At 31.2% G+C, this 15,857-nt stretch overlaps 1 protein-coding gene across 1 annotated transcript; it reads right to left on the reverse strand.

Annotated features, from left to right (window-relative positions):
* Positions 1-8,413: 8,413 nt before the first annotated feature.
* On the reverse strand, positions 8,414-15,090 carry LOC131627901 (plasma membrane ATPase 4). Its single transcript, XM_058898752.1, has 16 exons — positions 14,831-15,090; positions 13,109-13,228; positions 12,777-13,013; positions 11,685-12,446; positions 11,462-11,584; positions 11,274-11,378; positions 11,038-11,182; positions 10,772-10,936; positions 10,430-10,668; positions 10,305-10,337; positions 10,121-10,202; positions 9,855-10,015; positions 9,603-9,770; positions 9,325-9,507; positions 9,044-9,225; positions 8,414-8,941 (listed from the first exon to the last, which is right to left on the reverse strand). Exons 1-16 carry the CDS (start codon positions 14,885-14,887, stop codon positions 8,845-8,847), a joined length of 2,859 nt encoding a protein of 952 aa, XP_058754735.1. The 5' UTR covers positions 14,888-15,090; the 3' UTR covers positions 8,414-8,844.
* Between the last annotated feature and the right edge of the window lie 767 nt (positions 15,091-15,857).

Genomic DNA, 15,857 nt, shown 5'->3' on the forward strand with positions numbered 1-15,857 from the left:
TTATGTACATTTCCCTCTCATTTCAAATCAACCAGCTCATGTTGTTATTACTACTTTTTTCCACTCACATATTCTGTGTCTCCCACCATAGATATCAAACGTTCAGTTATAAATCACAAAATCTTGAGCTGATATATATACCTATTCAAATCAATCAATAAGGTGATTAAGTTTAAGCGAATGTTTGGTTCTGCGCTCACAAGAATAGATTTGGATATATTTATATTTGAGTTAAATATGTTTTTCGTCTTTACAAAATTATCAAATTTGAGTTTTAGTCCTTATAAAAAAATAATTATGCTTTAGTCCCTACAAAATTATTTATGCATGTAGTTTTAGTTCCTATAGAAGAATTAAAACATCATGCAAAAATAATTTTATAAGGATATTTCTTTTATAAAAGTCAAATTTAAAATATTTATAGGAACCAAAAATATATTTAACTCTTTATATTTTAAGTTTTTAAAGGAATATATATATATATATATATATATATATATATATATATATATATATATATATATATATATATATATATATAGGGGTACAAAAGGCCAAGATAAAAAAAATCAACGAAAAGACATAAGATGTACCTAACTCAGTCGGATAAACAAAATCAACTACATAACCAACAACATCAATCACCAAAAAGAAACGAGAAAACAAAATGGAAACATCAACTAAAATCGCGACAAAGTTAGAGCTCCAGACTAGGACCAACATCGACAACACCAAATTTGATGAAACACAACAAGAACACATCCAAGAGAGATCGAAGACATTCATACCTCTATTGGCTTAAGAGCATAATAGGGTTCTCAAGCCGAGCCAAAAAAGCACAAGAGTTGGCATAAACCTAACAAGATATCATTTCTAAGCCAAGAGGATATTCGTGCATTCCACGCCTTTCATTGTCATTGATGAACCAGAGAACACAATATCATTTTGATATTTCTAAACCGACCATATCACGACATATCATATCATCAAGAAACCCCCTTGTCCTACTTGATCCACTAAGTGGGAAAAACATCTATTTTATACTAGACTGAAATCACAAACTCAGAAGTGACAAAGAGATGAGAAGAGGACTCAATAGAAATATAGAAGATCCATGAGTCCAAAAGGAAACATCCCCTCTCTCAAGCAAGTATTCTGTAGTAAGGATTTGGTCCCGTAGGCTGCTAAGAGAGCACAAGACTTTAGAGGGAGTCCAACTATTTCAAATAGTAGGAATAACTACCTACGCAGAAGAGAATTTTTTTTAATACTATTCACCTTTTAGAGATGAACAAATGAGATATCTCAGCTTCAAATTCGCACGTTTATATATGATGTTCCTATACAAGATTCAACTGAGCTATTTTAACGATACTATTATTCAAATAAACCATAAATCATCAATTAAATTTAATGTGAAATTATAGGACCGAAAGTGCATATTGAATGTCCCTACTAGATTTAACGTGATCTGGTTACAAAGTAATGATGATTAAACTTAGAATTGTGTAATTAAAGTGAAATCTTGTCTTTATTGAGAAAAAGAAAAAGAGAAAAAACAGAAAAGTTTCATGAGGTATCTAACAAGATCTTTGACCTTTATTGCAAATATGTATATATAAACTATTTGTCCTATGAGAGCATCTTATCCCATCTACTATCTACTATCTACTATACAAACAATTAATAAAAGATTGATCAATCTGACTATTATGCTCTTAGTTAAAAATTTCTTTACAAATAAAAAAGGGCAATTTGGTAACTAACAAAATCACATATCACTTTTTTAACCTTTCATAACCAAACGCCAATTGTCGGCCTCTCATTGGTCCAACTTTTCAATAACCAACTTTTTCTCCCCAACCCAACTTCTTCTCTCTCTTACTTAAATTTTCAAATTTCTTTCACATTTCATTTTCCCACACTTTCTTACTTTCATTTTAATTTTTTTTCATTTAATCACAAAAATTATTAATAATCTATTTTTTTTAATTTTAATAAAATTAAATATTTATTTATCTCACGGGTCACTATTAATACAATATTTAATTTATTTTAATCGATCATTACACACTTTCTCTTTCTTAATCGATCACTATTAATACAACATAATACTTATTTTATTTTAATCAATCATTGTTTTTATTAGAGAGATAATATCCTTATTTTTATTTTTTTTCTTTTCTTCATTTCAAGATTTTTTTAAAGATTATTTAATACAATTAAATTCATATGATTATTGTTCATTTTACATTTGTATTTAAATATATTTTATATCAGATCAAATAAATTTTTTATTTCACGGGTCATTATCAACAAAGTATCTATTTTATTTTAATCAACAATTACTATAAATTAAGAGATAATTTTTATTTTTAAATGTTAAAATTTCATTTTTTTTTATCTTCTTCTAGATTCTTTTTTTATATAACTATTTAATATAATTAAATTTATATAATATTTTTTATTTGTAATTAAATCATTTATTAAAAATTTATATGTATCTAATTAATTTCATACAATATTAAATAAATTTACCCGTGCGGAAGCACGGGTATCTTACTAGTTTATGTAGTAATGGTTATTACAAAGAGGAAACATAAAGTTATAAAATCGGTAAAAGATGAGTTTAAAAAAAAAAGTTACTAGATTAAGAGACCATTTTTAGTTTCAGGGGATCCTATATAGAGCACGGGTATCTTACTAGTTTATGTAGTAATGGTTATTACAAAGAGGAAACATAAAGTTATAAAATCGGTAAAAGATGAGTTTAAAAAAAAAATTACTAGATTAAAAGACCATTTTTAGTTTCAGGGGACCCTATATACCTCTATATATAGCTAATGGATTCCAACACCTAGAGTAAAACTAAATGCCAACTACCCTTTAGAAAATTTGAAAAATTTCTTTACCCACCTCCTTATGGGGTCACTCCCAGCGAAAACCCCATTTTATCCCGCTTCGAAAATGCATTTCTGAAATATTTTTTTTTAAAACTTTTTCAGACTTCGGAAGTGCATTTCCGAAAAAATCCCAAAAATTAGGATTTTGATTAATTCGGAGATGCATCTCCCAAAAAACAAAAAAAATCTAAAAATCCCAAAAATTAATTTTAGGATATTAATTAATTCATATATCATAAATTTGATATAATTTATTAGTAATAAATAATAATAATTATATATTTTGATATAATTTATAAGTTATGAATAATAATTATTATATATTTCTATTCTGATTCATATTTTAAAATTTAAAATAATTTTAATTAAAAAAACTAATTATATATTTATATATTTATAATAATTATTATGTATTTACAAAAAAAATTTAAAAAATGAGTGTTTTAATTTATATATTTATATATTTATATAATAATTATTATATATTTATAAAAATTATTATATATTTATATATTTATATAATAATTAAAAAAATTAAAAAAGTGAGTGTTTTAATTTATAATAATTATTATATATTTATATATTTAACTTACAAAATTAATAATTATTATTATATATTTATATATTTCTATTCTGATTCATAGTTAAAAATGAGTTATAATTTTTTATTTAGTTTAAAAAAATTAAAAAAAGATTTTGTCTTAATTTTATTTAATGAATAAATTTTATATTTAATTCTATATAATTCAAAATTTACTTATGGAATTAAAATGTTTTTGATTTATATAAGTTAGTAAAATAATTTTTAACTTTAAAATTGTTTAGGAAATTTTGATTCACCTTGATTGTATTGATTCACCTTCATTTTATTGATTCACCTTGATTTTATACCTATTAATTATATTGATTCACCTTGATTTTAATTTTTTAATAATTATTGAATTCTTTCGGAAGTGTATATCCGAAACATTCCAAGACCAATTTGGTCTTGTAATATTTCGGAAGTGTATATCCGAAGACACCCCTCCCAAAAAAAGTATTTTCGGAAATGCATCTCCGAAAACCCAAAAAAGGGGGTGTTTTCGGAAATGCATCTCCGAAAACACCTTTTTTTCGTGTTTTCGAAAGTGCATTTCCGAAATAAGACAAGTTTTGAAAAAAAAATAAGCGTTTCGGAAATGCATTTTCGAAGTGAGGGTATTTTGGATTTTTCACCAGAGATGACCAAGAAAAGAGGGAGAAGGGTACAGAAATTTCCAAAATTTGTGGGACATGTATGCATGTGCACAGTCTTAGAACTCATATTATTTCCATGTTCCTAGCTACTCTGTCCTTTCCAAAATAATAGTTGAATTATTATGGGATCAATAGTATAAGGGTAATTTTGGTGATGATGTTATTCTTTCAAGATCTACCTGAGGTAGAAACCAAGGCTAAGAATATATTGACATGTAGATGACATAACCAAAACCAATTGTGTTTTGTTGTTGGGTAGGGCTATATTTGCTATCTATAAATTGAAAAACAAGAACGGAATCTATTTAATATGGGAGAACTAGTTCTATAGAAAATGCATAGAGGAGTCATTCATGAGCTAAGAGTATATAAAATGGAAAATAAGTCTTTACGGGTGTGTTTGGATTGGCGGTGGACATAATTGACTTTAGCAGAATTGAGTTTGGTAGAATTGATTCTATCAGAATTGAGTTTAGCAGGATTGATTTATGTTTGGATACATTTATGTAAAAGTGAGTTGAACAATAAATTTCAGTGTAAAAAACATCCAGAATCAATTCTGGAGGTAGAAGCTACAAATTCTAGCTTTAAAATCAATTTTGGAGACAAAATCAATTCTACTTTTGTCTAAACAAACATCTTAAAATCATCCAAAATCAATTCTACACTTCTAAAATTACTTTTGTCTCTTTCAAAAGCCAAATCAAACATGCACTACGTTGTCCCATTCAAAATAGTTGTCTACATTAACTTTTTTTTTTTATAAAAGACTTTGACAATAGGCTCTTCTTAACAATAGTCCAATTCTTACCATTGTCTTGTGATACTTAAGTATTTGATCAGGTGTGGGGTTTTAAACCTTTTAGATTTAATAGTTATTGGTTATCTCATAATAATTTTTATGTGTTAGTTCACTCGTATTAGATTAGTACTGATTTCCATAGCTAGAAATCACTCGTATTAGACTAGTCCTGATTTCCATAGCTAGAAAACTTGTTTTGTTGGAGAAATCAAAAGCTCTCAAATTGATTTTAAAAGTTTGGAATAAATAAGTGTTTGAAAATCTTGACTCACAGATTGACACCTTAAAAGAGGTGGTGATTAAAGTAAATTCTCTAATTAATAATAGTTCATATATGATGAGGAGATTGAGATTAAATTTGAAGTAATTGCGAAGAATTGGTCCTTGTTAAGATTAAAGATTATCAATTGTTAATGAGGTGATAAACTTAGCCAAGAAATCTAAGATAAATTATCTTATTTTTAAGGTGGTTTTTAAGAAAACGTGTAATTCAGTTAGTTGGAGTTTTCTAGATTATATGCTTATCAAGTTTGAGTTTAATGAGAAATGAGTTGTTAATGTGATTGAGTGTTTGTGTTGTGCATGGATGAAGGTGAGTCTGAATGAGGCGAGTTGTAAGTTGAGTGAAGATTTAGAGGGTTGGATGGTTATGAGGTTTGTGTAGTGTAAGGTGAGAGTTGAGTGAATTGTTAAAGATGAATTTATGGTAAGGGTGTTTATGGTACGGTTCATGAGAAAAACTGAACCGAACCATAATAAAAATTCACTCGAACTGAACCGAACCGTTTCAATTTATTAAGAACCGAACAGAACCAAAACTATTGGTTTGGTATACCGTTTGGAAATTTCAAACCATACCGAACCGTTAGAAGACAAATTTTCTCAAACCGATCTGTTTATCAAAGAACCAAACCGTTAAACTATATTTTAATTTTTTTAAAATAAATTTAAACTTGTTTTAAGCATTTTTAATTTTCAGTTTTGGTTCGGTTCGGATTCGATTTCAGTTACAGTTTAGTTCTAGAACTGTTTGTGCATAACTGTTTGGTTCACTAATCATACATAATGGTTTGGAGAGTATTTTTTAGGTTTTTTTTTTTTTTTGTTAATGATTAGTGAAGGACTGGGGAGGTCCTTAAATAGGTGAATGAGGCAAGATTAAGAGGGAGTTTTTGGAGGGAGATTGAAGTTAGTTGGAGAGAAGATTGAGAAGGAATTCGGGTGATTTTGTAGGGAAGAATTTCCAGCCCTTGATTGAATTGAAAGTGGGGTGAAGATTGAATGTGGTTTGTTGAGAGTGATTCTACAATTTGGTTGTGAAGTTTGAAGTGTGAAAAGTGAAAACGCGTGGGTTGTTAATCTGTATGGTGATGGAATGTTAATGATGTATGCTGCAGATGTGCATTAAGTTACTGATGTAATGTATGGACATGCTTGTGAATGAAAAATTTTTTTATGTAATGTAAAAACATTTTTTTGTAATTTTTTATGATGTAATGTAAAAACATTTTTTTGTAATTTTTTATGATGTAATGTAAAAACATTTTTTTGTAATTTTTTGTAATTTTTTTGTGAATGAAATTTTTTATGATGTAATGTAAAAACATTTTTTACTTTATTGATGTAAATATTTTTTTAATTGTAATTGACTTTTAGTTTTATCTTTTGTGTAATGAAAAAAAAAATTCTTCTTTTGCAATTTTGTTCAATTTTGTCCTGATTCAAACTCAATGCAATTATAGCTATAACCAAAACTAATTAAAAATGCAATCTTAATGTAAACAAAAAATATGCAAATTAAATATGTAAATTTAGAATTAAAATGCAACTGTAACATTCAAATGGATGCAAGTTTGATTCAAACACAACTTAAAAACATATTTAATTACTAATAAAAAAAATGTGAAATCAATTGCAAAAAAAATGTGAAAAATTCAATATGCTAATAAAAATCTCTTGGATGATTAGACTAGAAACCAAAAACTTTCCTAAGAGATTTTCGAGCTCTTTGTAATATGTTTTGGGAGAACTTGGGTTCTCATATTAATATAATTTTTTATTAAAAAAAAATGATGTTTATGAACTATAAAACGACAACATGACTTGATTCTGATCCAAATGAATGAGAAGTAGTGAATCAAAAATGCAATGGGACCAATCTGCTCCAATAATGAAAATGAATCAATGGATGAGAAATCTATAGATAAAATTAGGGTGTGACACTAAATATAGGAGTGATTTTCCTATGATTTGACATGTTATTGTTTGGTTTATTTAGAAAGTATGTAAGAATGGTATGTACAATTGATTTCAAAATTGAAGTATAAGTTATTTTTAAGTTTACCAATTACTCCCTTTGGTCCCATTTATAAGAAAAGATTTTGATACATTGAATAAATAGTGTATCTGGACAATATGCTGTCCAGATAATATATCTAAAAAATGAATCTTTTCTTATAAATGGGACCAGAGAGAGTATCATTTAATTTGCCAAATTAATGGAGAAAACCGAACTTTTGTTTGAATTTTATTTTGCATAGCTATCACCATGTCATTTTCCTCTTTTTGTTCATATTTTGGAGCAAATCCTCAACACAAGATCTAATATTTTTTCTATAGGTTTTCTAAGTTTTTCAACATCTTTGTGTGACTTCATCCTATCTGATTTACTCCTCTTATAACATAATAATATTTATGTATTTTCTCTGAATGCTCAAACATAATCACCTAAATTTGTTTTCACCATTTTTCTCCACTATAGATGTTACTTCAACACCCTCTTTAATATTGTTATTTCTAATTTTATTTTGTCTAATTTTATCATACACCTAACATAACATCTTCATTTATGTTAACTTTATTTAATTTTATTTTGTATTCTTCACCATCGAACATTGTGTCTCCTACAATATTCATCACTTATAGTTGTTCAATAAAAGATTTCTTCGGTTTAAATTGTACTTTAATCCTTCAGTATTAATATTGGGGATTAAATTGATAATAAGTGTTTGAATATAAGAATTGAATGAATAATAAATTATACAATATTGTCAACAACAAAAAAAGACTTAACTTATAGTGAGTGGTTATCTATAATTATCACCTTGTCATTATCGAATACCTTAGAAAATATTAAGGTAACGAGACAAATTAAAAAGATTCTACAAACACAGGGATTAACTTGCTAATATGCTCCATTTATTTTGGGTGTGTTCGAATAATATGTCCAAAATGTGTGTGGATCCAAAAACTATTGTAGATAAATAATGTTTGCGAATTCCAACTATCCTTCTTTTATATGCACCATAGACATCACTAGCATTAACATAAGATCTTCTTTATCGGAAGTGACTCATGGCATGGGACACACCTTTGATGGACCCCGATCGCATGCATTTAAATCTTTTTTATTAAATTTTAAAATACAAACAATCATTAAAAACCTTAAAGTTAGGTGTTTGATTTTGAAAGATGTCACAAAAACCATACAAAAACCACTTTATTCACCCACCTTAAAAAAATCCCAATATTATCAACATTATCTGATGACTGCCATGTGGCATACAATTCAAATAAGGAAGCACCCAAAACCATATATGAAAGAAGAAAAAAAAGAACATGGAAAAGTCATGGACTGAAACTAATTGCTTAAGGGAAACGACATTGAAACTAGTTTTTGCTCTTATCATGGAAGCAAATAGAAGGCAAAGACTATCCATTTAGGCAGAACTTAAAAGTACACAGGAAAAAACTAAGCTAATATCAAAAGGTTCACACTCTCCTCTCTCCATTCCTGGTAAGCACTAAGGTAGTTAGGCCTTCTCTTTGACTTTTATTGCTTTCATTCACATATCACATTCTTCAACTTTGGCCAATCTGGTATCTACAATTTTACACGGGTTCTCACACAGTGTAGTGCTGCTGGATGGTATCAATGTCCAAACCTTTTAGCTTCACGACGGACTCGACATGTCCTTTGAGTGTGTGGAGCTCACGAAGCCTGTAAGTAATACACAATAATGCAATCGAATCAATCTTTGTATCAATATGTAGTAATGAGGAATGAGGATGATTATATATGTATGCACAGCTGCTTGCTTACCTTGCAACTTCAGCTCTTCTCTTGGCCTGCTCGGCAATTTCGGAGAGTTCTCTGTAACTGCTCTTCTCGTTGAAAATACCAGAACTCTCTGGTGGTTGAAGTCCATGTAGAGTCCTCTGAGCATGTGCCCATTGAGCTTCCCTCTCTTCTTTTCCGTAGTCTTTCTTGGTGGTGAAGGCAGTCTGTTACACATTTTCAAACAAACAATTCATGAATATCTTCATTCACCATTTTAAGAAACACGAAAAGAATTGGTTAGTTAATGAATGAACCAATAATACCTTGTTGTCTAGGAGATTGTTCCATGCCTTGCCACTCAATATGTAGCGGATGGCAAACTTCATCACGTCGAGTGGAATATAGAAGACAATACTGTAGAGCCAGATCACTCCTGCCCAACCCCAACCAATTCCTTGTACCTTTGCAAATCCCCAGTTGGCATATACTGCTATTAATGTAGCAATCTGAAACAAGACACATAGTTCAAAACATTATTATTATTATTCTTTCTCCACCCTTTCCAAAAAATATAAAATATTGAAGCATCGGCATTCCTTACCAGCTGAGCAATAAAGAAAGCAATGACTAGTAGTGCTCCAGGGCGTTCAAGAAACGACCAACCACGAGAACGGGTCACAAATATCAAAGCCTGGCTAACTATACTGACTTGAAGATACAAAGCAGACATCATTTCATCATGATTCAGGTGCTTAACTCCAAAATTGTCCTGGAAAAATAATGAAGGAGCATTAATATATTTGATCCAAAACAAGAAGTTGAATATAGATAGGCCAGTTTAATTATTTCTTACAGGGAAGAATTGATTTTCTTTGATTGCCCAGAAGAATATCACAGTCATCAGAGCTAAATAACCTCCAAGAACAATGCCAGTAGCAAAGATTTCATTCAATTTCCAGCTATCGGGTAAGGGAGATGGAACCACCCTATCTTTTGAAATTGTCATGATTGTTCCTGATAGTAGTATAAAAATTAATGTCAGACTATCATATTATCAGTCAGCAAAATCATTAAGGGAATTCAAGGCTTATTCAGAGAAATATCTGCAAAGAGCTTTACCATCATTAAGAATGGCAATAATCAAGACCATGAAAGGTGAGAAGTCAAATTTCCAGATCAGTGCAATGAACATGAATCCAAACTGCATTCAAATGAAAAAACAACAAAAACTCAACCGATAAATATTATTTCATCTCTTCTCATGATAAAGTTACATGCAGGGATTACATTATTATTTACTTACCACTATACGGATAGTGATAGATACTGCATAGATCTGCAATGCAAAGAAAATAATGGAAAAAGTGTTAATTGAGAAACAACAAGAGCAAAATATATTGATTGTGTAGAAAGCAGATAGCAACGAACCGTGTAGTTTTTCATCCTTTGGAAAATAGCCCTACTAGTTAAGACAGCACTGATGATAACACTCAATCCAGGTTCTGTCAATACAATATCAGAAGCTCCTCTTGCGGCATCCGTAGCATCAGCAACAGCGATTCCAATATCAGCCTTCTTCAAAGCTGGAGCATCGTTGACACCATCTCCAGTCATTCCACAGATGTGTTTCCTCTCTTGCAACTTCTTTACAATTTCATATTTGTGCTCTGTGAGTATAAATAGGATATGGTAAGCAGAGAAATCGAAAGTATTCTCAGAGAAAGTAAAGGGGGGGGGAAATAATCATGGTGAAAATGGTTCTGCACGAACCTGGAAATACCCCAGCAAATCCATCTGCCTTCTCAATCAGCTCTTCAACTGGAAGTGCAGCAATACTTGCATCTTTGTCTTGACCAAGCAAGGTAGCAGATGGGTACATATTAGTTCCCATCCCAAGTCTCCTCCCGGTCTCCTTTGCTATGGCAAGTTGATCACCTTAAAAACAGAACAAAAGTACAAATATTAACTTGAGGATGCTTGATGTCATTGAAAAAAAATATGGGAGAGATGGGAAGGATATGAATGAGAGTGGTTACCAGTAATCATCTTAACATTGACACCAAGATGAAGAGCTCTCCGAATAGTTTCAGCACTGTCATGCCTAGGTGGGTCAAACAGTGACAACAAACCAACAAACTGCCAAGGACCACCAGCGCTTTCTTTAGTTTTCTCAGGAACCTCCTGCAGAATAGCACAGAAGACCATAGGGATCAGTGAAAAGAAATATAATTTTCAAGACAAACTTCAAACGTGAATACTTGATATAAAATACCTGTCTAGAAACAGCAAGAGAACGAAGACCTCTCTCTGCAAACTTGTCAATAATAGCATGGATGTTTCTCTTTGCATCTTCCCTAAGGTTACACAGGTTCATGATCTGTTCACAGCAAAAATAAGTTCATGTTGGAACATAACTAGAAATCATACAGGCATACTGAACAATCAGAAACATCAGCTTACCTGCTCTGGAGCACCTTTGCTTGCACGGTGCCAATTTCCATTGCTATCAATGTAAGTCAAGGCAGTTCTCTTGTCAACGGGGTTGAATGGTAAGAAATGAACCTCTCTTACTCCAGCCCTTGCCTGCACAGGGAAAATATTTGATCAAGAATTCAGTCATATAAACATTTTTCTAACAGCATGTCAAACTATAGCAATTGATGCAATTTTATAGAGAAATTACCTCTTTTGGATCAGCTAGAGTTCCAACAATGGCAGCATCAATTGCATCCTGATTTTCAATCCTAGAAGCCCTTGCAGCAAGAAGCATCACATGTTCCTTGTCGACACCCTTTTCAAATACCTCAATCAAGTTCTTGTCAACACTCAACTTGTTAAGCGTAAGTGTACCGGTCTTGTCACTGCAAAGTACATCCATACCAGCCATTTCTTCAATAGCAGTCATACGTTTGGTAATCGCACCTTGCTGAGAGAGCCTGTGTGAACCAATGGCCATTGTTACAGACAACACAGTGGGCATAGCAATAGGAATTCCTCCGATCAAAAGGACCAAAAGGTTGTCAATTCCGTCTCTGTACTTGCGGTGCTGAATTGGGTACATGACTATGATCTCAGCCAACATACCAACTGCAATGGAACAAATACAGAAGTTTCCAATTGCGGTAAGCACCTTCTGGAAATGTCCAACTTGGTTGGTACTGTCGACAAGGTGAGCTGCTTTTCCGAAAAATGTGTGGACACCAGTTGCAATGACAACAGCTTCAATTTCACCTTGTTTACAGGTTGAGCCAGAGAAAACTTCTTGCCCAGGACTTCTAGTCACAGGAAGTGATTCTCCAGTCAAAGCAGACTGATCAATCTTTAAAGGATCACCTTCAAGAAGACGAGCATCAGCTGGAACAATATCACCTAGTTTGATGCTAATAATGTCTCCAGGGACTAAAATTGCAGCTTCCTGCTCAGACCATTTACCATCCCTAAGAACCTGCAAAAGTGTGGCAATTTTGAGTCAGTCCATCAAGCAATTTTGTTACTTCTAAATGCATAAACAGTTCAATAGCATATAACCATGAAGCAAAACAATCAACTCAGAGCTTATAAACCATTTAGTTTTGTTTTTCAACAAATGATATAGCATTTTTCTGATGATTCGACTGGTGAGGGAGACACTTGTAAACCATTCATTAAAGCACATTTCCTCTTAATAACGGGAAACATTAAAGGCCTCGTAGGCTGCACAAACATTTATCAATTGATTCATATGCCTACTTAATTATTTGGTGAGAACACAGACAAAAAATTCAATTTATTATACCTTTGTCTTAGGAGCAAGACCAGCCATAAGAGCTGCAGCAGCATTACCGGCATTATTTTCTTCAATGAAACTGATGGTGGAATTGATCACCAACAAGCAAACAATACCGACAAAATCTTGCCAATCCGGAGGCCTTCCGTCACCATTTGCAAGACCAATTGCCATCAAAGCAGCGGCTTCCATGACCCATGACAGAGGATTCCACATGAACCCAAGAAACTTGAGAAGCTTGCTTTCCTGAATTATTAAATTATTACCAATCAGCAATTGCATTAGTAGTTGCATATTTTCAACATGTTAACCATTAATTAATGTATCATTAAGAAAGGAACCTTTTTCTCCTCTAGCTTGTTTGGTCCAAATATCTGAAGCCGATTGGCTCCTTCCTCCGAGGACAAACCTTCTTTGGTACATTTCAATTGCTCAAACACTTCCTCAACCGGAATATGTTCCTGCAAATTAACAAATCATATTAAAATTTTGATACTTTCCTACATTCTAAAACAAGAAATGATGTTGCAAATTGAATAACTTCTTTATTACAATTTAGCAATCTTTTATTCCTTTTTCTCTTTCAAAGCTTCATGAATGCAATTGTTTCTTCATTTTTGTACATTTTTCTGTTCTTAGTATGTCATCATTAGTTGAAAAAAATATTTATCAAGAGAAGGACCATTTTTTTACTAAAAATTTAAAAACCCAGAAGCCAAATCAAACAGAATCACTTAAAAGAAATTCATAAATTTCAACTTCAAAAAATATTTATAGAAACAAAGTCAAACAGATTCATTTTGATTTGATTGTGTTTGTCAAAAGAGGAAAATATAATAATATTTTCAATACAAATAATTAGAACCGTGAAGCTAACAACCGTTGAATCAAAAAGATAAAAAGCAAGTGGTGGTGGTGGTCACGTAGATCAGAAGCCAACAACCAATCACAAAAAGCGTTGACTAACACGCTTACGCTTACCACCGCCCAAAACCGCACAGTGTCTTATCTCACAAGAGAGAGACACATACAACCAGCAACCCATGTGTGACACCTTGTCCAGTTGCTTTCACATACATCTTAGGTCCCGTTTGTTTACATTATTATACACCAAAAATCATTTTTCTTTCCACAATAACTTGCCCAACAGAATACATATACTATACAATATACATACCCTTTTTTTAATTATAAAAAATAAATAAATAAATTTTTTAATGACAAAACGGAATCACTTCCCAAAGAAAGAGTACAGGACAAACTTCCATTAAGAAAGCAACAGTGTTTATTGAAAACCGTACACAAGAGGTTGAAGCTAAGGGCAAAATAGACAAAATGAAAAAAGAATGGTCCCTGTTGTGTCAGATATAAGGATCGTAAAATCATAAATGTGTGAGAGTTACTATGAAAACCGTTTATCAGTTAATGGAAAAATAACCTGAATTTTTTTTTTAAAGATAAAAGTACCACGGAAGAGTACTTAAAAAAAAAAATTCCCACTGCCAAACAAGGCGCAGACACAGAAAGAGACACACGATTAGACACATGGTAGTAAATAAATAACACATCCAAACAAATCAAAAGTTAAAAATAATAACACCACCAAAAAATAATAATAATAATAATTATTATTATTATTATTATTATTATTATTTATTCAAATATAAAAAAAGTGTATTGAATACGTTAACCTAACTCTGTCAATCACGTTTGTTTAGATCCACTTATTCGCTGGAAAATAAAATTAAAAAATAAAACCTAAAGTTATTATTCCGTATAAATTAGAATACTGCGTATAATTGAAGAGATTAATTTAATTACTAGAGCTTAATTTTTTCTTTAATTTAATTTTTCTTGAGTGAAACAATTAGGGAAAAAAATTGCTAATAATTCTAAAAATTAAAATCAAAATTGGGAGAAAATTTTATATACAAACAAGGTAAGAACAATAGAAGTTGCACATGAAAGGAAAATTGAGAATTCAGAAATCTTTGAATCAGGTTAACGAAAATTGACTATGAAGTCAATCGAAAAAAAGAGAGGTGGTTTGTGAGGGATTATACCAGATCAACGGTCTCGTTCTTGATTTCTTCTAGGGTGATGGATTTGCTGGCCGCCATGAGTGGTTGTTATGAGGAGGAGGATGAAGATTGTGGCGGTGGTGGTGGTGGAAATTGGGAAGAATCAGAGGAGAGAAAGAGGAAAAGGGTTCATGAGGAAGAGAATTGAGGAGAGAAAGTGAGAAATGTGTAATATGAGAGGATTTTGAGAGCTGCGGAGAAGTGTCTCTTTATAGTAGTCACAAGAACTAAATGGAGAGAGAGAGATGAGAGAGAGTTTAATTTTGGTGATGTTGACTATGATTATACATTGGACTTCGAAACCCACTTACTACCGTTTTAATTTGGTTTACGAAAGTGCCCTTGTTAGGGTTTTTTTTATAGAAAATTGCCCCTTGACTAGATTTTTATTTTTTTTGAGAAGAGCTATTAGGTAATTACTTGGGTTGAATAATGGTGTTTTGTTTTAGGGTTTTGAATTATAATGTGGCGTAATAGTATAATATAGGATGAGTCAAATCAAGTGGTTAGTCGTCATTTAATTGTTATCGTTTAGGTTTAACTAGTTTAGGTTTAAGTAATTAGGTGTGTTTGAGTTTAATTTTTTGAGCAAAAGAAAAAATGGAGTTGAAAATGTATGACAAACGAGATGAAATAGGGGTGATAAAACGGATCGGATTTGTTAGATAAGGCCGTTTAATTCATCACTTTTGGTGGGTTAAGCTGGGATTTTTGGTTCAGTGCTTTAAGTTGGTCCATTCTGCCTAATTTATTTTAAAAACAGGCCAAGGCAGGTTCTTTCTGTGGACTTTTTCTTTAAATTTTTTTATACTTACAATAAAAATTGGATAGCACATTAAGACAATCTACTAAATTTATTTTCTTTTTATTGATACAAAACATGAATTTGAATACTTACCTTTAATGCCGTCATAAATTAGAAAACTTGTTTTCTTGTTGTTTCATATTGACTGTGGATGCAAGTTGCAACCATGAAACTCAATATTTTATGAGATAAGAATTACAAAAT

The sequence above is a fragment of the Vicia villosa genome, unplaced genomic scaffold, assembly GCF_029867415.1.
Source record: "Vicia villosa cultivar HV-30 ecotype Madison, WI unplaced genomic scaffold, Vvil1.0 ctg.000412F_1_1_2_unsc, whole genome shotgun sequence".
Classification (NCBI taxonomy): Eukaryota; Viridiplantae; Streptophyta; class Magnoliopsida; order Fabales; family Fabaceae; genus Vicia; species Vicia villosa.

Coding starts and splice junctions, on each gene's coding strand:
- LOC131627901 (XM_058898752.1), bottom strand. CDS start 14,887: ATGGCGGCCAGCAAATCCATCACCCTAGAAGAAATCAAGAACGAGACC. Junction 9,771..9,854: donor AAGAAAATCAATTCTTCCCT/GTAAGAAATAAT, acceptor TTATTTTTCCAG/GACAATTTTGGAGTTAAGCA. Junction 9,508..9,602: donor CTTTCTTTATTGCTCAGCTG/GTAAGGAATGCC, acceptor GTCTTGTTTCAG/ATTGCTACATTAATAGCAGT.